This window comes from Gobius niger, assembly GCF_951799975.1.
Source record: "Gobius niger genome assembly, chromosome: 2".
NCBI classification, from domain to species: Eukaryota; Metazoa; Chordata; class Actinopteri; order Gobiiformes; family Gobiidae; genus Gobius; species Gobius niger.
In genome coordinates this window covers 40,304,371-40,328,724 of record NC_136853.1, presented here as the reverse complement: position 1 = coordinate 40,328,724, position 24,354 = coordinate 40,304,371, and the positions used below count along the sequence as shown (strand labels likewise).

General features: G+C 40.7%; 1 protein-coding gene across 2 annotated transcripts; it reads right to left on the bottom strand.

Moving 5' to 3' along the window:
* Positions 1-984: 984 nt before the first annotated feature.
* Positions 985-21,489, bottom strand: LOC306960165 (uncharacterized protein). Of its 2 annotated transcripts, none has more exons than XM_079552525.1 (7): positions 21,304-21,489; positions 15,733-15,840; positions 13,967-14,023; positions 13,735-13,893; positions 9,143-9,302; positions 8,475-8,566; positions 985-1,968 (listed from the first exon to the last, which is right to left on the bottom strand). In XM_079552525.1, the coding sequence occupies exons 1-7, from the start codon at positions 21,442-21,444 to the stop codon at positions 1,813-1,815; spliced, it is 873 nt and encodes a 290-aa protein (XP_079408651.1). In that variant the 5' UTR covers positions 21,445-21,489; the 3' UTR covers positions 985-1,812. The 2 variants fall into 2 exon arrangements, with proteins under 2 accessions (XP_079408651.1, XP_079408652.1); XM_079552526.1 differs by having other exon boundaries at positions 13,967-14,020.
* Positions 21,490-24,354: the final 2,865 nt, after the last annotated feature.

Here is a 24,354-nt window from a genome sequence, read left to right as displayed (position 1 = left end):
ATCAACATAAACAAAATTGCAAAGGGAAACCCTTTCTCTAACTGAAAAGTCACTGTGCAACAAAGACTGTTAAACATCCAAAAAATCCTGCGGTGGGCTGTGTTCTTCTTAGCACATTTGTACAGTAGGACCTTCCTCTGAGCAGAAGGCAGAGAGCTAAAAAAATTATAATAATCTAATGTTTTCCCAGCCCGACTTGTACTTCAGTAAAATGATTTCAAAGTAATGTTATTCTTACTTGAGTAAATATTGTGGATACTCTCCCCACCTCTGATATTAAAAGTTATATCTTCATAATTGTACATGTGGAGAAGAATCGCCGTATGCCATCCAGACAGTTTACTTTGATTTATTTGAAAATTAAAATGTTTATAAATAGTTTTACAGGGGGGTAAAATGTTTCACATTATAGTTTTGCACAGCGAGCAAACAAACAGTCAATCAGTTATACATTTACACAAGGCCTCAGCTGAACAGTGTTTTTGATTTCATGAACAAAACACAAGCCATAAAATGTCATTTTTTAAATTATCATCCTCAAAACAAAAAACGGACCAAAATAATTCACAAAGTTCTTCACAAAACCAGATACTGCATTGTTTACCACATTGTAACCACATGTATTACGAGTATAGGTCTACGTTATTATCCAGTCTGTTTTGACATGTACATGATGGGTACAGATAATTGTTGTGGAAATATTAACCACCGCTGGAGATGGGGCCACTTGTGGTCCGGAGAGATTCCTGTCTCATTGATTCATGGACATCAGTGCTGTTTGTAAGAGGCATTTCCTCCAGCCTACGGCCAGCCTTTTGTGAGAGGAACAAGTCGCCCTTATGCCTGAGTCTGAGCTCATCTGTCCATCCAACTCACTATCTCTATCTGCCCTTACCCTGTCCTCCTCTCTCTCCCCCCTCCTTCTCTCTCGCTCCCTCTCTCTCTCTCTCTCCCCCCTCCTTCTCTCTCTCTCCCCCACCCGACACAACACACAAACAGTAGAGCAGTAAAGGCTCAGTCGAGGAGTCATGCTCTCCTGACTGACCAACTCTGACTCAGTAAACGAACACTCAAACACACTCAGTGCTATAGATCACTGGCCGATGCTTTGAATCATAATGGCAGGATTCAAAGTGCCTTCGGCGATGGCTATCTGCCATCTGGTCACAACTTTGAAACACAAAGGAAAGCGTTTGTTGAACTGCTCAGCCACTTGTTTGTCACCAACAGGTTTGCAGTTTATGACAGATCATAGCAACGTCAACAAGCAGCTGACAACAGTAGCTATGATTCAGCCTGTTTTCCTGTTTTCCTTTTCTTTTTTTCTTTTTACTAGTTTTAGGGTGTTTTACTCACTCATAAAGACGCCATTGTTAGGAATGTCTTTCTATACGAATTCTTTGAGCTGACCGCAAACTCTACTGTTCACAATACAGTAGTCTGTGTAACCAGCCGTTCATAAATGGATTAGTCCGAAAGTGAAGCCTCGCAGACTCGTACCATCTGTTAGTCATAATTGGATCCACCATGTTGTTTGTAGTTCAAAACAGGAATGACTTTTTGTAGTATTAGCAAAACTGTTAAAACACATCCACAACATGAAAAATATGAATCTTCGACAGACACTCAGCCGCCACATAGGGCACAATTCCCATCTTCCCTCGGTCTCGTAAGTGCACCGCTCTGTCCCTGCACTTGAGTGTGTGGAAGAAAGTGCGACTGCGGTAAAGCCTGGGTGGAAAAGCCTGCGCACGTATATATACCGTCCTCGGCCTCTGCAGTTTCAGTCTCATTGTTTGCATTAATTGCGTTTCATCCACTCTGGTGCTCCGGGGCCGTCTCCTCCGCTGCTCTGTGGTGGGCGACTGTTTGGAGTGGGACAGAGATAGACACACTCGAGATGGTGTCAGAAGGTGGCGGTGGGTTATTTTCGGAGTTGCAGGCAGCCGACGGCCTTTTCGCCTTGACCTGAGAGAGAAGATGGATGAAAGAGGATAATGATGAGCGTGTATGGTGCTTGAACAATCAACTTTCTGAGATGAAAAGTTGTTTGTTCTGCTTTGTTTTATTCACTTCGCAAAGTGCAACTCTGGTGTTTGCATGGAGTTGTCCCCGGGGCAGGTAGTTAGTTACTCATGTACCTGAAATACTCAATTGAAAAATAAGTTGCTCTGCCAACTGAGAGTGAATGTCTGAGGACAAAAGGTTAAACAATAAAGTTTGCATTTCTTTTATGTATTTCTTTATGGTATATATGCTTTTGTTTAGTCAGATTGCATCATAACCAAAACATAAATCAAACGTATATACCCAAACAGTTACTCAGTACTCAAGTAGTATTTTAACAAAGAACTTTTTACTTTGTGAGTTCATGTTTTGGCTACTCTACCCACACTGAGTAAACCTAAATCAACCAACAATGAATGAATCCTAGATCAGGAGTGCTCAAAGATTGGTATAGATTGATAAATAAATGAATCCCTTATCTCCCAAAACAAAAAGCCACAAAAAAAAAGTAACAAAAAGGTTCCGAAAAGTGACACAGAAACATGACATGGGACCAAAATGGGTGAATAGGTCTGAACTCATTCCCTCCCCCTACATGTTCCAGCCATGTCCTAATGTGTAGAATGACTTATTCACCACAACTGCCTCTAAAATCCTGCACTGTCACTCAAAAAGTTGTTACTTCGGGTCCGAAGTGCCGTCATGCACGAGCTTAATATAGAAGCTGCAGTTACACGTAAGACCATGAGGTGGCAGTAGTGAGTATAAAATGGCCAACTTGCATCTAGTCTCAAGTGTCATCTGTAGGGTACAGTAACATATATCCAATCCGATTCTGAAAAGCCATATGTTTAGTGGGTTACAGAGATGCTCAGTTACAAAATAAAAGAGACAAAAATTGCCAATCTTGCCTTTAGAGCAGCAAAAATAACTGTTTTGATTAATTGGGGGTGGGGAAAAGGAAATTAAAGGGACTATACGGAGTTTAAAAAATGTTAAAGATATGTATTTTCCTCTCTACATGTTCCAGCCATGTCCTAATGTGTAGAAGGAACCCAGACCTGTTCACCACGACTGCCTCTAAAATCCTGCACTGTCACTCAATAAGGTGTTAATTCGAGTCCGAAGTGCCGTCAGGCACGAGCTTAATATGGAAGGTGCAGTTACATGTATGACCTGAGGTGGCAGTAGTGAGCATAAAAATGACCAACTTGCATCTCTTTAAAAAAAATTGCGATAGAGAAATGGTATGAATTCTCTGATTTGTTGGCCATGGAGCAAGTTATTAAAGGCAATGATGGAACATTACACTTTGAGCAACTCAACACCTCACTTTTGTGCCAACTTCAGAGCATCTTGAAACATTCTCCAAATGAGAAGGTTTTATTCAGTGCTGTGTGTTTATTTTTAATCAACTGTGGTCAAAATTGTCACTGGCTGTGTTGTTGTTTGTATTCACTTAATGTCCTGTGTTGTTAAAGAGACTAGATGCAAGTTGGTTATTTTTATACTCACTACTGCCACCTCAGGTCTTGTGCGTAACTGCAGCTTCTATATTAAGCTTGTGCATGACGGCACTTCGGACCCGAATTAACAACTTTTTGAGTGACAGAGCAGGATTTCAGAGGAAGTTGTGGTGAACAAGTCATTCTACACATTAGGACATGGCTGGAACATGTAGGGGGAGGAAAATACTTAATTTTAACATTGTTAAACTCCGTATAGTCCCTTTAAGAACATGCTAGGTTTTAAAAATGAATGAAAATTGCTGTTTTTGTCACTTTTTGGACGTGTCTTTTTGCTGATTTTTTTAAATATTTTTTGTTGCTTTTTGTTGTGTTTTTGACACTTTTTTTATTGTATTATTGTTGCTTTTCCATTGCGTTTTCATCTCTATTTTGACACTTTTTTAAAGAAGTTTACAGATTTGGGTAAAGTCAAACTGGAGGAAATGTGCTCGGTTCAAGTAGGGGTGTATTTATTAGAGAATTAAAAAAAAAAAACAGTAGAAAGTTCCATTTCGGCCTTCTAAGGAAAAAAGTTTGAGCACCCCAAAATGACGCTGACCATGAACCTAACTTGAGATCATGTAATGGTTCTCCAGGACCGCTCCACAGAACCATCAGAGTGAGGCCTGTTGTGTACTTTGCCAAAAAGTTTGCACTGCTCCTGACAGATTCCCCGACGGGACGAGATGGGCCAATCACAGAGCACGAGGCAGGACATTACTCTCGCTTTGATACTGAGTGAAAGGTTTGAGGATGACTACATAACTAGGCAAATGAAATAAACAACCGGGCACTCTCATTTGCCCGTAAAGTCTATAAATGCAAGGCGTTTTATAGGCCCTCACAGAAAATACCTCACACAGGCTCAAAAGTGCTGTAGCATGTTGTTTGTTATGTCGGATCAATGGAGGCAGATAAACATGACTACGTGATGTGAGGAGGAAGTGGTGGAGTGCTGCTGCTGAATATTTGATGTTCAGTTGTTAATTTTACAAGAATGGCCTTCCTGGAAAGTGCTCCCTAATAATGAGGGCACATCCTGTAGGGTTATAGGAGTGGTCCACGGAGAGCAGAGGGCGCAAGAGGGCACTATGAAGTGAATGGGCCAATAATGCCACAGTGACCACAAATGAGCTATATCATTCAGCTTTATTTATTAATGATAATGTTTCTTTGATGGTACCACATATGAATGGACGACGTTAGACTATTGACTGATAGTTTGATAGAGAAGGACATAATCAAGTTTTAAATTTCATAGTTTACCAGAAGTGTTTTTCAAAGAATGGGCTTGGACTTCTCATCGGCTTTCAACACTGTGCACACAGAAACCCTGCTGCACTGTCTTTCAGATCTTCAGCTCCATCCCTCACTGCTTTTGTGGACTTACAACTTCTTAACGAACAGAACAGCTACTTTGTAATGGTTTTAAAGCAGTACTAAGTAACTCTTCCCCTAGAGGCCATGAGCGCAACTGCAGGTGTAGTAGCAAGTTACGATTTTTTAACTTATTAATTGTCTTGGAGAGTAAATACAAGGCTGAAAGGAAAGGCGAAGGGAGAGAGGGTTACTGTGCATCCAGTTATACAATGAAATTATTTTTTTCACTCAAACTTGGCTGTAAATACTGTTTAAAGTGACGTTAGCCCGCAGTTAGCTTTGCCCGTTAGCATGTTAGCTTCTTCTTCGTGATTTCAATAGTGTGTATTGCTTTCTCCGGACCGGTGGCAGTCAAGTTGCAAACATGGTTTTCTGGCCAGAGACACCAGGGGGAGATGAAAGACCCTCCAATCATCCCATAAACACTTGTATTACCCCCACAGGGACTATGGAAAGGATTTATTAAGGTAAACACGTTACTTAGTACTGCTTTAAATCATCCACACTTGTGAACACTGGACCTCCACAAGGCTGTGTTTTATCACCTATTCTCTTTTCATTGTACACAAACGACATCTTGGGCGACGCTAAGAGAAGGAGCCGTTTTTTAATATGCGGATGACACTGCACTGGTGGTGTCGGCGGAGAACCCAGAGCAACTGACCAGGTATCAACAGACACTTGGTCCAAACTTTCAGAGTACACTGCAAAACGTAATTAACTAGATCAGTATAAACATCTCAATTTGAGCATAATAATCCACATTTTAGTTGTTTTGACTAGTTAAGAAGTTCTTGGGCATTTGTCCTAGATTATTTCACTTGTTCTGAGATGTTTCTGACTCGTTTCGATACATTTCGTCCTTATTTCAGGTCATTTTCTTTGCCAATGGGGTAGGAAAATTGGTTTTATCTCATTGGCAATTTTACTTTCTTATTTCAAGCGAGATTCACCTTAGAACTGGTCTGAAATGTCCTCAAACAAGCAAAGTAAACTGGGTCCGATCAGGAAAAGTATCTAAATCTCAAAACAAGATACATTTCCTCAATTCAAGTCATTTAAGCCAATGCTTGATATTTACTTTTTGTAGTGAGGGGGGACAGGGAGGCACAACAGCCCTGTTTGAGCCTCTCAGGATTGCTGGTGGAGCAGGTGTCCTCATTTAAATATCTGGGCACAGAGGTCGACGCCTGCCTGTCCTTTGCCTAGCACAGTGATGGCATCTACAAGAAGGCCCAGCAGAGACTTCACCTGCTCAGGAAGCTTAGGAGTTTTAATGTGAACAACAGCTGAAATCCTCATCCACGCTTTCATCACTTCCAGACTCGACTACTGCAATAGCCTCCTCTATGGACTTCCCACCACTCATCTCCAAAAGCTGCAATACATCCAGAACTCTGCTGCCCGCCTCCTCACCCGCACCCGGTCCAAGGGAACACATCACCCCCGTCCTCCAACAGCTCCACTGGCTCCCTGTTCAATATCGTATTCAGTACAAGCTCCTCCTCCTCACCTACAAGTCCCTCCATAACCTGGCCCCGCCTTACGTCACCGAGCTCCTGCAACAACACCAACCCACCCGCCGCCTCCGCTCAGCAGACTCCAACCGCCTCACTCCCGCACTAACCGCCGGACCTTCGGGGACCGAGCCTTCGCCATCGCCGCCCCCATCCCCTGGACCTCAGTCCCACAGCCCATTAGAAACTCGGACTCACTACCAACCTTCAAATCAGTATCAAAACCCACCTGTTCAAACTAGCTTTTCCTTAAACCCCTTTTTTTGTTTTGTTTGATCCCCCATGTAAAGCGTCTTTGAGTGTCCAAAAAGCGCTAGACAAGTTTGATGTATTATTAATATTAACAAAGACATATTAACAGATGTCAATAAGGTCACTCATCAAATCCATTCTCACCTTCAATATCACATCCTGGTACAATTTTCTTACAGTTAAACACAAAACAAAACTCATCCAGATCTTAAAACAGGCCACCAAAATCAAAGGTTCTCCACAGACCCCTCTCTCTGACCTCTACCAGCAGGCAGTGACCAAGAAAGCCACCCTGATCACTGCAGACCCCGGCCATCCTCTGCGTTCACAATTCCAACTACTCCCCTCAGTCAGAAGATACAAGGTCCCACTTGCAAATAAAAGCACTAACAAAAAGGAAAGGACAGGAGGAAGGACAGGCAGGCGTCGATCTCTTTGCCCAGATATTTGAATGAGGACACCTGCTCCACCAGTTCGAGAGGCTCAAACAGGGCTGTTGGTACTTCCCTGTCCGCCCTCCTCCCATAGCACACGTTCAGCTCCAGACATTTGTCACTGAAAGTTTGGACCAAGTCGCTGTCTGCCTGTTGGTACCGTGTCAGTTGCTCAGGGTTCTCCACCGATGCTTGTTTGCTTTTTTGCTTTCTTTTTGTAATGATTGAATGCCTTTCAAAGACCTCTTATCTTAGTAAAGTGAAGATATTACTGCGCGGATGTCGAACTACTCCTGGTATTGTTACGCCTTACAATATAGTTCCCCCTTTTATCTGCTTATTGTTTGATTTTGTGTAGTTATACTTTTGTAGTGTAATACTTCACGAAACCATATATAAATAGGGAAAACGTGGAAGAGCCTGATAGCTTCTATCTTCACCTCGTTTGGAGCTATAGACCCTTTAATTGTTTGTAAACATTCTCGGCTTAGCTGCAGGCAGGATGTGAGATTCCTATCTATTTCCATAGATACAGACGGCATCGCCATTTTCGAGTGGAATATGAACTTATTTATCACACATAAATAAGTGTAATAAGTGTAAATCGGGCCCATATGGATATTTTCTTACAGCAGATTGTTCAGTAGGAGTGAAAAAACGGCAGTCGTAGCTAGTGCTAGCTAGCCGTTAGCATTAGCACGATGCTAACATGAAGCATTGGGTTAGCATTCTCCGTTATTTATGTATTTATGGGCTGTTGAACCACTTTGCTCTTCTCCATGTCTTTGTATCTTTATTTGGTATAAAACTATATTCACAATTAAGCATTTGCTAAAGTAGTTTTTGAATAATTAGAGAAAGTTTACATTTTTCTCCAAATTATTTTCTCCCTTCTGTATCAATTATAAACCTTATTTTATCGTCCCAAATGTTGTTCCACTTGTTCGCCTTAAGCCACAACATTATGTAGTTTTACACTTATAATCACTAGTTTTAGTTTAATGTTATTTCTCTTAATCACTTCCTCCAGTGATAAGGGTCTATAGAGGAGAGGAGGAGAGGCTAAATGCTAACGCCGTCTGTGCTATGTTTACGTGACTGAGGGAACGCATGAAGACCAGACAGGTACAAATGAACTCGTCTAAGCTCAGGTAAGAACAAATCTCAGTATGTGAAAACGGTGGCCTATTCCTTTAAAAAAGAACATTTCATACAAAGTAGATCCACCTTTCTAAAGAGAACCAGATCTAAAGTAGGGCTAAATCAGTTCTAAATGTTCTAAAAACTTAAATCAAGCAGCTCAGCAATGAAGAAAATTAAACAATGTGCTGTACATTTTTATACGTTTAGGTTTTCTGGCATAGTGTGATCCTTACCAGCCACACCACGAGACCAACACATGCTGCAATGGGGACCAGGAGCAGCAGCAAAGGAGCTCTGCTTTTTGGTTGTCCCTCTTCACGACTCCCTGAAACAATCAAGACACAACAATCAGCAAATATTATCTTCATCAATTCCGGTAAAATCAAATAACTTTTTTATGAGAAGCATCAAAGGCACTTTATGAGGTGGTGCTTAGTGCGAAAGGTTTGAGAACAAAGGAACACTTCCTCATATTCAGCGATAATAAAGGCACCTTTATTGTCACATTATATGATCTGTTTGGTATCCTCTGCTTTACACTTTGAAATCTGTATAAAGTGCATATGAATGAATGCCTACAAAGAATCTGAATGTGTGGAAGATTTGTAAGAACTTGAAATTGATGCTAAAAGTTTAATCTTCGGGAGAAATTGTATGGAACATTGATCTCTGTACAGAAGCACTTTGCCTGTGAACCTCATTCATCAATCTTCTCTTTCGAGCGGACAGGATCATTAAAAGTTCATTGTATCAACCGTAGCTGCAAGATGTAGGTCAAGTAGGTCGCACAGTGTCTGTCAATGCAATGTTGGTCCACAGCTGCGTGTCTTTGACCTCTCGATCAATAGGGCGCACTCAAGGCATTTAATAGTCGTCACATCCGCCTCCACAACTAAATTACCTGGAGAGCTGTGCGAGCTGAGGCACGGAGGCGGTTTGCAGGAGAAGGTGGACGTTTCTTCTGACGCCGCGTTTAATACGTCGCTGATGTAGTCGAAGTAAAGGCGCGTGAGGAAAGTGCCCTCCTGATAGTGGCACTGGAAGAGCTGCATCGCCGTTTCCTGTCGATGCCAAACACAAAGCAGAACATTTCAGAAAGGCTGTAGTGGTGCCTGAACAGAGTTTTATTTTTTATTTATTTATTTGTTTCCGATACCTAATCTAAGTGAGCTGTTACCTTTTATTAACTAAAAAGATTTTTTTTTCATTATTTTAAAATTATTTCCCCCCCCTAAATATCTTCACATTTTGTCATGTTTCATTCCCCAATTCTCCCAAAATGCGTAATTTTTACCCCAATCTGCCCAAATTTTCACATTATTTCCTAATTAAACAAGTACATTTTTTCCAGTTTGTGGCAAAAGAGCAACAAAAATGTGCCGGAAAATTTAAAAAGTTACAAAAACACATGACTTGAGAGAGATGAAAAAGCAACCAAAAAGTGACAAAAAGAGATGAGAAAAAAAGCAATGACAAAGCGAAAAATAAATAAATAAAAGCTTCCAAAATATGAAGAAATTTGCTGGAAAAGCAACGATAACACACACAAAAAAAACTGATTCAAAACACTACTAGAGAGCAATAAAAAAAATCAACAAGAAAGCCCCGAAAGAGTGACAAAAAGGTGACAAAAAATGCGATGGAAAAGTGACCAAAACATGACAAAAAGTTACCGTCAGTTTTGTAGGTCAAAAGGCAGGAAGCTTTTAGATTTGGGTAAAACTGAACTGAAAAACTGGAGAATCTTGATTAAGAGTAGGGATGCACCGATCCGACACTGGTATCGGATATCGGAGCCGATACTGAAAAAAATACATTATCAGGTATTGGCTACAAATATCCGATACTGAATCGATACCAGTTTTGGCCTAAATCTAAGTGAATATGGGCATGCAGCATATCATCGGAAAGCTAAGAACCTGGAGAATTCAATCACTGAGTTAGTTTTTGATCCACACAAAATGCCGCGGTTAGCATCAGTATGCTAAAGCTAACTAACGAAAACGAATCAAGACTGGGAAAGAAACTAACATAGAAATGCCCAAAGTAGTCTAATAAAATCAAATCCAGTCCAGTGGTCCTTGTTAAATGTTTATCCAAGAGTTTATCACTAGATATAACTGATAATTTATCGGTAATATCATCATATCATCTTAAAATGGAGAAAAAGCAGCTACTAAGTAACTCTTGCCCCTAGAGGCCATAAGTGCCACTGCAGGTGTCGTAGCAAGTTGCAATTTTTTTTTACTTATTAATTGTCCGTGAGAGTAAATAGAAAAGGCGAAGGGAGAGAGGAATATTGTACATCGAATTACACAATGGAAATATTTTTTTTCCAATCAAACTTGGCTGTAAATACTGTTTAAGGTGACGCTAGCCGGAAGTTAGCTTTGCCCGTTAGCCTGTTAGCTTCTTCCTTGTGATTCTATTAGTGTGTATTGGTGGCTCCGGTCCGGTGGCAGTCAAATTGCAATTGTGGTTTTCTGGCCAGAGACACCAGGGGGAGAAGAAAGACCCCCCGAATCATCTCATTAACACTTGTATCACACCCAGAGGGACTAAGAAAAGGATTTATTAAGGTAAACAAGCTTCTTAGTATTGCTTTAATATCGGGTCTCAGCAGATACTCAAAATCCAGTATCGGTATTGGTAGCAACAAAGCTGGATCAGTGCATCTCTAGTTAAGAGGTTAAAGACGGAGCCACATGTTTCCATCTCCTTCATATCAAACTAAACATAGAACTTTCACAAACAATGGTTGATGATAGCAAACCCGGAATGTATACTTGTATATAAGGATTTTTCTGTAAAACCTGTCCTTTTTGGTGGTACTTTATTTGTCATTTCAGCCTTTTTTACGCTATGACAGGATAAAACGATGGCAAGGCATTGTGGGTCCAGGGCCTGCTTGTCATTTTGGTGCTCCTAAGCAGAAATATTTAGTGGCGGCCCCTTGTCTCCTTGTCTGTGTGTTTTACCAGGGGGTTTAGGAGTGATGAAATAAAGGACAATGCTCCCTGTTAAACCACATAAATAATACAGTGCAAATGCAGTACAATGTCAATTCAATCACAAAGGCGTCCAGCTGGTGCCTCTCGGACGCTTGGTGCCCAAAATACAGAGCGCTCTGCACATGCAGCACTTCCTGACCCAAAGTAACTCATGCCAGCTTTCACTACTGTGCCCTTCACACCAGTCATTTCACTTCCTCATTATGTGCCGTGACTCATATTTGTTTTACATCATCTTGTGACTCCTGTAGCTATAGACAGTTACTTCATATGTTCTGCTTTGGGCTAAAAATAAAGTGCTTAGCCGGTTGTTTTTAATTTTATCCTCAATCACAGATTTCACCGATAAAGCAAGTCGTCCTCTTCTAAAAAGCATCATTGTGATCATGATTATGTGAGAAGAGCTGCTTATTTGTACATTTTCTATCGGGGGGGGGGGATGTTGAGTGCGGTTCAGTCGGCTGTTTGCCCAGAAGAAGTGAGAGTCCGTGGCCAAGCAGTGAAAAGACTGACTTAATTCATATTGCAACATACTTAAGGGGAGACACTACAGGCAAAACTAAATTCTTTCAGTTTTCAGGTTTTGGGCCAAATTGGTCTCTGAACATATAAACTTTCACCCGGAAACAAAAAATATACCTAATCTTCACAATGACATGTTTAAATATTGAGCTGATTCAATGTTCGCCCATAGACTTATATGGGACAATGCAATTTCAAGGGCCTTTTTCTCAAAACACATTTTTCTGACATTGTGGCGACACTATGTCCACGTCAGTCGGACCTAAAGACTTCAAATTTTCCAGCCTTGGACTGAACAATATTTGGAAGATATTTTCGGAGGGATTTTTTATTATCTAATCCCTAGCCTGATTTATTGAGTTTTGAATGTCACAAAATAAGGCGAAAACAAAAATTTTCCACTAAAAAACAGATTATTTTAAAACTAAGTCTTGGTAGCTCATTTATCATAAAATGAAACCATACATTTGAATGTAGCTCAATCCGTCATTCAGATTTTGTCGCCGAAAAGTTGGGATATTTGGGGCATTTTTAGGCACAAAACACCTTGTTCTTATATGAAAAGATAAAATGACAGAAAACTTGCAATGTATTTTTTTCTCACATTTATGCCAGTAAACTACAGCAAAAGCTTCAAATTGATACCTGTAAAAAAAAAAAAAAATCCCCTTAAAGCCTTAAACATATTAAAAATGTAGCGCATTAATTTGTATTTAGTTGTTTGCTTTTTTTTCCAACCCAAATTCAAAAGTATCTCATCATGTCAAAGTATCACAGTTGTAAAAACTATAAACTGCATAAAAAATAATCTTGGAATAATCTTAGTCAATGAACCCCGTTACATGAACAGCACAAGAGGATTCATGCACCAAATGTGGAGATTGTATCCCAAAGTGTTCTTTTAACCTCCTAACCCCTGCCTTAAAGGGACTATACGGAGTTTAAACATGTTAAAACTAAGAATTTTCGTTCCCCTACAAGTTCCAGCCATGTCCTAATGTGTAGAATGAGCCCAGACCTGTTCACAACCTGCACTGTCACTGGAAAAGTTGTTACTTTGGGTCCGAAGTGCCGTCATGCCCAAGCTTAATATAGAGACTGCAGTTACACATAAGACCTGAGGTGGCAGTAGTGAGCATAAAATGACAAACTTGCATCTAGTCTCTTTAACTGAGCGCATTTTCTCCTGTTCAGCTTTACCCAACTCTAAAAGCTTCTTGACGGGAGTTTCCAGCCTCTGAGGCCAGAGTACCCCCTCATTTGAAAGCTAAGACCTACAAAACTTATCGTCACTTTTTTGTTGCTGCGTTTATGTCACAATATTGAAGAGTTTTCGTCTCTTTTTCATTGTGTTTTTGAAGCTTTTTGCTGCTTTTTCGTCACTTTTTTGTCGCTCTTATCTCACTTGTTTTGATGCCTTTTAGTTACGTTTTTGTCACTCTTATGTCGGACTTTTTTATGGCTTTTTCCTCACTTTTCAGTCAAGTTTTTGGTGCTTGTTTGTACTTTGTAGCTTTTCCGGCAAGATTTTGTCTCTGTTTTATTGCTTTTGTCGTCAATTTTTTTTGTTGCGTTTTCATCCCCGACTGCTTTGACACTTTTTTCAAGAAGCTTTTAGATTTAGGTGATGACAAACAAGAGAATGCGCTCATTTAAGTCGGTTAATGTCTTCTCTGCCAAATATAGGACGCACAATCCTGTCAATCCTAGGGCATACTACTGTTGTGTCCTTGTGAGGAAGAATTGAGCTGGTTATAAATCAGCCTATATGCTCATGTGCTTTATGCTCAATAAACATGCAATGTCCTGACTAAATAATGAACGAACATTCTACATCTCTACCGGCTTTAGAGTCCCAGCAAAATATTCTAAAGAAAGGCCCAAATGAAACGAGGTTTGCAGCACCGACCAGTTAAAATCCTTTGAGTCTGAGACATTGGTTCATTGTAACGTGACTCACCAGCTCCTCGTGGTCAAAAGTGAAACGTAAACTTTTGAGCATGGCGATGAAAACCATGATGTTGTCCTTGTTGGATGAAATGGCTCCAAACATGTCCGACAGCCTTCGGAGACTCTGCTCCAGGGGATAGATGTTTAACACCACCCAGCACCGGCCGGCCTGAAAAAACAACCAGAGCTTTAAGGATTGTATAGTACTTTACAGATCCACATAAACTTCACATTGTACCTACCACTTCTTTGGGAATGTATTGAACAGGAATCTCATAATCAGATGGGATATTCTGCTGCTGCGTCAAACAAGAAAAGAGAAATACAACATTATTTAAAGGGGCTAGATGCAAGTTGGTCATTTTATACTCACTACTGCCACCTCAGGTCATATGTGTAACTGCACCTTCTATATTAAGCTTGTGCATGACGGCTTTTTGAGTGACAGTGCAGGATTTGAGAGGCAGTTGTGAATTTTTCTGAGTTCATTCCACACATTAGGACATGGCTGGAACATGTAGGGGGAGGAAAATACACATTTTTTTTATTTTTTTAAACTTTTAAGTCCCTTTAAGTTAACAAATTGCATAAAATAGGATTGAATAGTGTCATTTGTTCAGAGGTGAGTAGAGTAGCCAAAATATTTACTCAATTAGAAGCAGAAAGTAGAGCCCCAAATATCTACTCAAGCAAGTTAAAAAAAAACTACATGATTACTGTGAGTGACAGTTTGAGCGTAAAAGTCTGATTAATGGTCCAGCAGCGAGACACAAAATGTGAAATAATGAAAAAATAAGAAAATACCATAAAAACATATAAAGGGGAATCATTCAATCACTCAATCAACAAAACACAAAAAACATCTATTTTTACATTTCAAATTTGTTTTTGCTCAAGTAAGAGTACAGATACTTCATTAAAATGTTACTCAAGGATAAGTAACAAGCACTGTATGATAAAGCTACTCTAAGAAGTACAATTAAGTACATTTACTTGTGTAAATGTAAGTGAGTACTACCCGCCTCTGCATTTGTTTGGATAGTAAAGTAAACGGCGGCTAAAATTTTAAATCTGGTCGCACATTTGCCTGTAAATGTACACATTTCACAGGTGCGACTGTATGTTTTTTTCCTGTGTGTCCCCGATACGACTGTCGTGATCCTCCTCACACACCCCTCGTCAGACAAGATTGTGCACAGTTCTAGGAGAATATACTTTTGCAAGATCACTGCAATTATGAAAAAGACAAAAAAAAACTTGGGTGCACCGATGCAACCAGCATGAAATGTTAGTCTGGAGCCCTGGCAAGTTTCTGTCTATAAAGTGAGAATGTTCACGCACAGCTCTATGAAGAGGCTGTACCGGTGTCACGTGAATGGACTTCACCACCAGCTTAAAAGTTTATGGGCCTGATCTTATGAGGGATGCTCTATTAAATCTTTTCCTCCTACAGATCATACCAGACTTGCGTATTTTAAAGGAGCTTGACACCTGGACAATACCAGCCCTAGAGCCGGACCTTGGGGATATGTTCTCTTTCTCCCGGGACATGGAGAGGTTTTAACCAACAGTGGGATAAATCTGTAGTTTGTGCTGGGAGAGCTTCAACAGGATGTGGCAACAATTCTGGAAGAAATGCATGATGAGGCTGATGTTAATGTAAAGATGAGAAGCAAAGGGGAAGAAGCAGCTTTAGCACTTGTTGTAGTCGGCGCTGCTTGCAGAAAAAACACTCCCGAGTCGAACAGTTTTTTTCGAAAGTTGCTGCTTCCCCTCCGCTCTCCTCATCTTTACATTAACATCACAAGAGCCTCATGTACTTCGTTCAGCATTTTGGCAGCGTCCCCAGAGAAAAAGAGTATAAGAGAGTATTGGAAACACAAGATTGGGCCCTGAATAGCTTGAGCTGCATCATAATTCCCACAATAATCTCCCCTTCTCGATCTGAAAGGAGATTTTTGTGATACAGTGTTACATCTCTGTAATGGAAGTAACGTGAGGGTCTTACCAGTAAAGCCAGCGTGCTCACATCGTCTGTTATGGGCTGCCCAAATTTACCGGAACACAAATTCAAACTTGTGAACAAACTCAGGAGGAGATAAGGAGCACTCACGATCTGCAAAAGAGATTCAATAGTAAATAAACTGTCTTTTAAGATAGGGTTCCAGCAAAGGTTTGACCAGAATTAGGGCAATGGTTGGAAGTGCTTAATGCATTGAATTGAAAAGAAAACAGTTGCCTTAACATTTTGACATTGTTAAACAGTGTGTGGTGGAGTTTCGCTGTTTGCTGGTTAAGTTTAGGTTTAGATATTAGGATATGTGTAAAATCTGTTTCAGTAAATGCTTTTCTCTTGATTCAGAGACAAAGCACAAACCTTCTCTCTGGTAATAGTAAGTTTGCACCCTTGACAGCTCAATTCCCACTTGATTCAATCTCTACACTAGACCAGGGGTTCCCAAACTTTTCAGGACGTGACCAACACCTCAGGTCCGCCAAGTTGCAAAACATAAAAAATTTGGTTAAACTATTAGTCATCAAATTTAATTTCAGAATGTAAAAAATATTGTCTCAAAATCATCTTGCGACCCACACTTCAGTGTCTCGCGACCTCCCAGGGGGTCCCACCCAAACATTGGAACCGCTGTGCTTGACCAGTGGTAATTTGTGGGTTGTGACCCAGTGTCTTGCCATGTGCCAGACTATCGTTGATACATTATTTATTTGATATAAGCCAGGATTTCTTCATCGATTTAGCTTTAGGACTCACTTTCAATCTACAAAGGAAAATCACACAAAGAAATATTAATTTACACTTATAATATCATCAGGTTTAATCTTTGTTTGTAGATTTGCAACACAGTGCAATAAATACAGAACTTTCTGTTGAATAAGTTGCAATAATGTGACCAGAGCCGTTTTACCTATACACAAACTACACAAGGTGTGTAGGGCCCCCACAGCCGCGAGGGCATCTCAGTCAAACTACAGTGTTTTTTCACAGATTAATCAGCGCATTGTTACGGAGAGGCTCTGACAGCGCTCACTCACTCTCCGCCTACTTTGCCAAAACACCAAACCAGAACCGTCTGTGTCCCGGGCGCAGCTCTCATGTTTTCTCTGCGCAGACTCGGCATCGGCCACACTCTCATTTAAACTCTTCTTATTGTCTCTAGTGGAGAATCAGGACAGTAGTTTGGCAAATAGACGAGAGTAAAGTCGATGTTCGTGGCCTTTTTGTCTCAAAGAGGAGTTGAATCCACATGGTTCTCATGAGCAGTTACTTACAGTAACTCTAGTTCTCTGAATGTGCACAGTCTAAAACAGGGGTGGGCAATTAATTTTCCTAAGGGGCCACATGAGAAGCCTGAATTGAGTCGGAGCCGCACCAACAATAACTCAAACTTATATCGGGATATAAGTATAATATATGGGGAGTTTATCACCGGTGTCCATAAACAAAAGCTCCAAAATAAAACATGTTTTGATTGTGAAAATACATTGAGGACTTTTTTCAATAAATGAATAATAATGAGCCTGACAGGACTGCAACCTCGGCTTACACTTATTGCACTTTACAAGCCTGTGTCACAAGTCTCTGCTACACTGTAGTCAGCTACCACAGCTGCCCAGGGGCAGACTGTCCATTTCCCACTTGACTGCAATGTGTTGTTTATATCCCGATTTCTTTTTATGTCAGTGCCCTCTGCTGGACACCTGTGGATTTTTTTCCTTTTATTCTTATTTAACCTGCCCCCCTAGTGGCTGGAGTGAGCATTATGCTAATTAAAAAAAAAAAATAATGACTCCGCACAGGAATGGGCTAGAGACTTCCTTTTTTTTTTTAACCTAAACTGTGGGTCAGGGACCTGAGGTGAGAAAATGGGACCATTTGCCATTTACCATTTTAATAAGTGGGGAAATAGACTAGTAGTCGTCCTAAATCCCAGTCTGACAGTGGCTAAGCGGTTAGTGGTTCTCACACAGAGGGTCAAGCCCTTCTGTTCCCCTTCTGCCCTGAACTAAGTGGAACTGTTTTTGACCACAAATAGATTCGCATCGAATAGCCATGTGATGCGTACGGTACGGCCCGTGTGGATTTCTGCTTAGGGCCCCAGAAGAGCCAGCACCGGCTCTGCACGTGACATCACAACATTCTAAAGAGCCTGTAGTTTATAGTTTATGGTGGTAACTATGGAAACTGGCGAACTGCAGACCTTTTGTCATAGTTTTTGGCGAACATCTCAGTCATTGCTATGAGAATCCACATGAAACAAAAAACTGCCCCGAAGCTCATCGTCTTCTCTTCCAGCTCATATGAACTAAAGGCGTCCAAAAGTGGAGACAATATTCAAAAACATGTGCGTGATGTTGGTCAGCAGAAAGGACTTTGAGCCATAAAAATAATGTGTCAGGTTTGTGAATCCAATCACTGACAAACAGTGTATTGGCCCTGCAATGACATCATCACATTCTAAAACATGAACACCTATTAACCAAGTTAGCCAGTGACTTGCCATGAGGTAAAATGAGGTATCACGCTAGATGTGGGCGGTTTGAGATTTGGAAATGCATAATTGCTAAACCTAACCCTGACCCTAGGCAAGGCATGGCAAGGCATGTTTATTTATACAGCGCATTTCATACACAAGGCACCTGAAAGCGCCGACAATGGCAGACAACAGGTTTGATCAATAACGAGGACTAACAAAAACCATCAGAACATATGACTCGACTCGTGATCAACTCAAAACGGTCCCGATGGTCCAGTTGAGATTCACCGGTTCAAGCCTTGCTGTCAGAGTTTATGGGTAGAATGTATAGTTTTGTTGAGTCTCACATACTTAACCACTTCTGTAAAACCACGGGCGTGTTTTATATAAGCCTGTGTTTGTTAATGCACGGTTATAGAAGTTGCCGCTGGACCGTGACCAGTTAAACACCCACATGCATTTGACAGCCGTCCTGCCGGCTCTTTTCTACAGACTGTGTTTATGCCGTTTATTCTCCCCACCCCCATTATGGGATCCATCTGAGCAACTGACCGAAACATGCTACACGTAAAAAGCTTTCAGTGCACCCGTTAATGTTCCACGGGGCTGATAGGAGGCTGATCGTAACCCATAGGTCTCAGTTATTATTGAAAATGGATAGTGTTTCAGCATGGGGAGGGGGTGGGGACTTTGGATGGGGAATTAATGTCCTGGAGAGATAAAAAATGTCGGTCATAAAAATATTTCTCAAAGTTTGTAATGTCACAGTGTGGTGTAAGGATGAAAATTTTGATTTGATTGAAATATTAAAGGGCTAGATGCAAGTCAGCCATTTTATACTCACTACTGCCACCTCAGGTCATACATGTAACTGCACCTTCCATATTAAAGAGGGGGTATTCTGCTTTTTTCAATCACATAGCACCAGTCTATATCACACTACAATGATGACCAAACCTTCTGTTGGTCTGTAAATGCAGTAAATTAGAATAACTGCCCTTTATAAAATTGCTCTCTCAAAATGGCTGTAGCGAATGTCTTGAAATAGGCCTCTGTCTCTTTAAGAACCTCTGACTCTTTCCGACACGCCCCCTCCACACGCTGTCTGTGGCATCAGTGGGGAGGGGGTTCTGCTGAGGAGCAGTGGTTGGTTACTCGGGTGGTGACGAAAGCTCGGAGGCGTCTCCAGGAGGTGGAGGCGTTCCTAGGAGGACTCAGGCAAACCTATCCCTAAAATGGCCGCCATCAGAGTTTTTACAGATTACTCAAAAATGCGTGAATGTGCCAAGGCAACACTTCAGGCATGTTTTTAATGAGGGACTGACATAATAACATGATGTAAAGCTTGAAAAAGTCGATTTTGCATAATACCCCCCCTTTGAGCTCGTGCATGATGGCAATTCTGACCCGAAGTAACATCTTTTTGACTGACAGTGCAGGATTTTAGAGGCAGTTGTGGTGAATAGGTCTGGGCTCATTCTACACCTTAGGACATTGTTGGAACATGTCTCTGTATAGTCCCTTTAATCAAAAGACAATCTAAATAAATCCAGGTCAATGGAGGACTGGGTGTCCATGGCAGGAGTCCAAAACTAACACATTCTCATTTTGTTTTGCTGCACCCATTTATTTGTCCTCAATTTGAATGTGAAATACAATAGACCTGCAGTGTGCCATGAAACACTCGTAATGTAATTCATCATAAACAACTTCAACTACATCAGCCTAAGAATGAGTCAGGTCAGGAGTAATGCAAGGAAGTGTTGACAATGGGGCAATTTGAAATTCAATATATTGACCGGGCAGTTCCTTTGTCATTACTCAGCCTTTTTTGAACTACACAGAATATATAGAGTATGTACATGATGGTGCATTTGCAGCACTGTGGCATCATGTGAATGGAATGAGAATAGCATGGTGCTTATAGACTTGTATCAAATAACATGGCAATTATGGAAAGAGCCTTCACCTAATCCATAATGAAACAGTAAATTAGCAGGAAAAATACCAGAAATATTCATCAAACTGCAGAAAGCATGGTTCATAATACATCACTCATTGTTCCTATACCATTACCATAACTATATAATTACGTGCAACATATATACTCCATTTTTCTGGACTTTTTGGTGACCATGCAGTTTAGAAAAAATCCTAGCCAAAGATCCTGAATAAAATATGATGAATTCAGATTTTTAGAACCACTCCTTTTCATCATGACATGTGTAATTAAAGGTACACTGTGTAACATTTTGGACTAAACTGTTGCCATCAATACAAAACGTGTTCCCACTAACCAGCTCGACACAGAAAATGCCATTTTTGCAGTGGGTAGTTCAGATTCAGATTCATTTATTGGCCATTTGCAGTTTGAAAAACCACATTGGGAAAAAATGTGCAAAGAGCTCAAAGTGCGACATGTAAAACACGTAAAAAGACACAATATAAAAAACAGAACAAACAAACAATGCCACATTAAAAGCCTACGGGCAAAATATTGTACAATAAAAGTCCATACAGATAAATAAATAGAAGTGCCTTGTTTAAAGTGATCACAGCTTGAGGAAAGAAACTAATCAAAGAATGGATTTGGATGAGGACCTATAACCTATTATTATCTCCATGGAGACGAGCTGGAGACGTACCCACTCCCGGTAAAGTCTTAAGAGAGCTGAGCCGCTCACAGTAAAGGCACATGTTTGTTTTGTACATTTATGAGGTTTTTTTTTCAGTGATGAAAAATATCTGTCATCAAATTAAAGCTTATATTTGAAATGTATTTATTGGGGAAGATTTTACGCAGTGTGGCTTTAAGTTCATAGGACCCATGTTTAAAGACATTGAGCAGAAGACTGTTTAGGCCGAACTGATTGAATTTGTTTTCTGTACCTCCTTAACTTTGCACATATAAAAAAAAGAGAAGCGAAAAAGACTGAAAAAAGTCAGCTATAGGCTACATTATAACATAAACTCTAGGTATTGTGCCTGTTTTGTTATTATTATCATTAATGTCGCTTAAAAATGAAAACAAATTCTGACGCATTTGAACTTTACGCACGAAACACCCCAAAGTAACCCAGACTTACTTTCTTCCTCATATGGAGCAAAAAGCTGAGGTTGCCCGTATCCTCCGCATCAAAGTCCCGTGTTCCCCCCCGTGCACTTTCTCCAGCGCTCACGGTGCGGTGATGGACGTGTGCGTGGCGGCGTGCGTAAGGTCCGCGCATAGTGTGTTTGGTGAGTAGTTGAGTCGCGGCCCGCGCTCGCTCTTCTGCTGCTGCTGCCGCCAAGCTCTCGCTCTTGCTCCAGACAGATTGGTGAAGTCTTTTGACGCTGGAGAGAGTCCGCCTACGAGCTGAATCACCGTGTCACACAAGCATCATGGACGCGCGCACACACAGCGCACATACTGTACACGCGCGCGCTGCTGCTGCTGCTGCGGACACTGTCTGAGACTTCTCCATAAACTCCCACGTATCCAGTTTGAACGTACGTCATTTTTAAAGTGGGCGCTTGTTCGCACATAGGAGAATATTTGGCTTCTTTTCCCCCCTCTTTTTTTTTTTTTTTTTTTTGGATGTAACAGGGTTGTCGCCGCCAAGATCCACAAGTGGACAGTGGGAATGTAGCGCGAGGGAGAACTGTAATGTAAGGCTATTGAAAGTTATGGCAAACAGATCTGGATAATCATATAAAATCAGCCTCTTACCTCCCGCCTTAACCAAGCACTTGTTCTCCAGTTTAGCTTTATCCAAATCTAAAAGCTTCTTGACCAGAGCTTTCATCCTCTATAGCAGTGGTTCTCAACCTTTTGGAGCCGCGACCCCCATTATAACAGTTAAATGGTAAATGGTCTCAACTTATATAGCGCTTTTCCACCTACATTAGGCACTCAAAGCGCTTTACAGCAAGGATCCACTCACCCATTCATACTCTCATTCATACACCAATGTACGCAGACAGTGGGGGCAATGTGGGTGAAGTGTCTTGCCCAAGGACACAACGACAATGTGCACTTTCAGGAGGGGTTCGTGACCCCCCGCCCGGGTCACACCGTGAGAAATCGGAACATTTGCCTACATAGTTCTTAACCTATTAACTCCCGCCTGAACCGAGAGGATCTTTTTCCTCACGTCATCAGATTTTTTTTCCATCATTTTTTTTATTGGGTATTCAACTCATTTTTGTAACTTTTTTGTCATTTTTTTGGTCAAATTTTTATCACATTTTTGTCATTTTTTGTCACATTTTTGTCATTTTTTTCGTCAATTTCTTTTCAGTTTCTTGTGACATTTTTGCCACTTTTTCATCAATTTTTCGTCACTTTTTTGTCAATGTTTTCGTCACTTTTTTGTCACATTTCCATCATTGTTTTCGTCTCAGTTTTGTCGCTATTTTCACAGCTTTTTTCCAGAAGCTTTTGGACTGGGGTAAAGCCAAACTGGAGAAAATGTGCTCGGGTTCAGGTGGGAGTTAAGGGGTTAAAAAAACAAAGAAAAAAAAAAATAGCTAAAAAAAATTCATCAAATTATGAACATATAATGGCACTCTGGTAAAATAGCACACACATGCGACAATAAAATATTATAATATACGCTAAAAGAAAGTAAAAGAAGTATGTATATTTTATCTACATGATCTGGCGACCCCCAAAATGTGTCTCTTCGTCGAATAACCATGCAGGGCCCCGGTGAGGATTTTTGCTTAGGGCCCCAGAAGGTCCAGCACCGGCTCTGTCTATAGGCCAGAGTAACGCCTCATTTGAAAGACCGACAAAAACATTTTTCCTTGCGTTGTCTCAGTTCCGTCGTCACTTTTTTCCGTTGTAGGGGAGACTGGGGCTATTTGTCATACGGTGTAATTTGTCTCATTGCTGAACATTGAGAACATTGTAATGCTCTTCTTTCTGGTCTTCCGAAGAAAAGCTATAGCACCTTTGCAGCTGCTTCAAAACTCTGCAGCTCGCCTATACTGACGAGGACCAGAAAGAGAGAGCATATCAGTGCTCAGGTCTCTACACTGGCTTTAGGATAGATTTTCAGATTCTTTTACTGGTTTATAAATCTCCTAATGGCCTTAGTCCTATTTATTTACTAGAGGTTTTATCTCATCTAAGACCAGACCAAATCTACTCAAACCTTAGATTTAATCTCTTAATTCAAGTAGATTTATGTCATTTCTACCTTAAAACGATTATTGTTTGTCCAGTGCACTTCTTTCAAATGCCATTGACAGTATTCCTTTCCTTTTTTTTCTCCCATTTAACTAATAATGTTAAAAGTACTGATTTGTGTAATAATGTTTCTCAAAATCATCTTGAGGGCCAGAGGTTCTTTGCTGAAGGGCCGGATTTGGCCCCCGGACATGACGTTGCCTACCCCTGCTTTAAACTGTCCCTCAGATTCAAGCCAAAACTCATGGTGGGGCCTCTTTTAGTTACTATAGTCCCCACCTGTGGAACAGTCAACCTGAGGACCTGAGGTTCGCTGCGAGTTAGTTAACTGTTTTTATTGGGTCCATAGGACATTTTAGCAATGTTTTTTAGTTATTTACTTTCAATAGTCCACATCTTCAGGACTGCCTGTGAAAGCTTTGGACCTTAATTTTAATATATTTGTTGGCCAATGGGGGGGGGTTGTTCTGTTTCAAATTGTTTTGTTGTGAAGCACTTTGCGCTGCATAGTGAATGTATGAAAAGTGCTATACAAATATAGTTTGATTGATTGATTGATTGCTTTTTATACACACACTAGAGGGCGCTGTACGCTGGAACTGATATATAATATGTGGACTGTCTTCTCTTCCAACAATAATTCTCACATTAAGACTGAAGACACGAGGACAGGACACATTTGGATGTACCCAAATACAAAAACTCCTCGACTGGAGAGCAGCAGCGTAGCGCCTCATTCGAAAGCAAAGACCTACAAAACTGATGCCAACTTTTTTTTTATTGCGTTGTCACAGCAGTTTGTGTTTTGTCACATTTTTGAAGCGTTTTTGTGCCTTTTTTCATCTCTCAACAGTCATGTTTTTAGACCGTTTTTGCTGCTTTTTTGCGCATTTTCTTGTCACGTTTTTGTCGCTCTTTTCTTGCATTTCCATCCTAGTCTTCGTTGCTATATTGACCCCTTTCT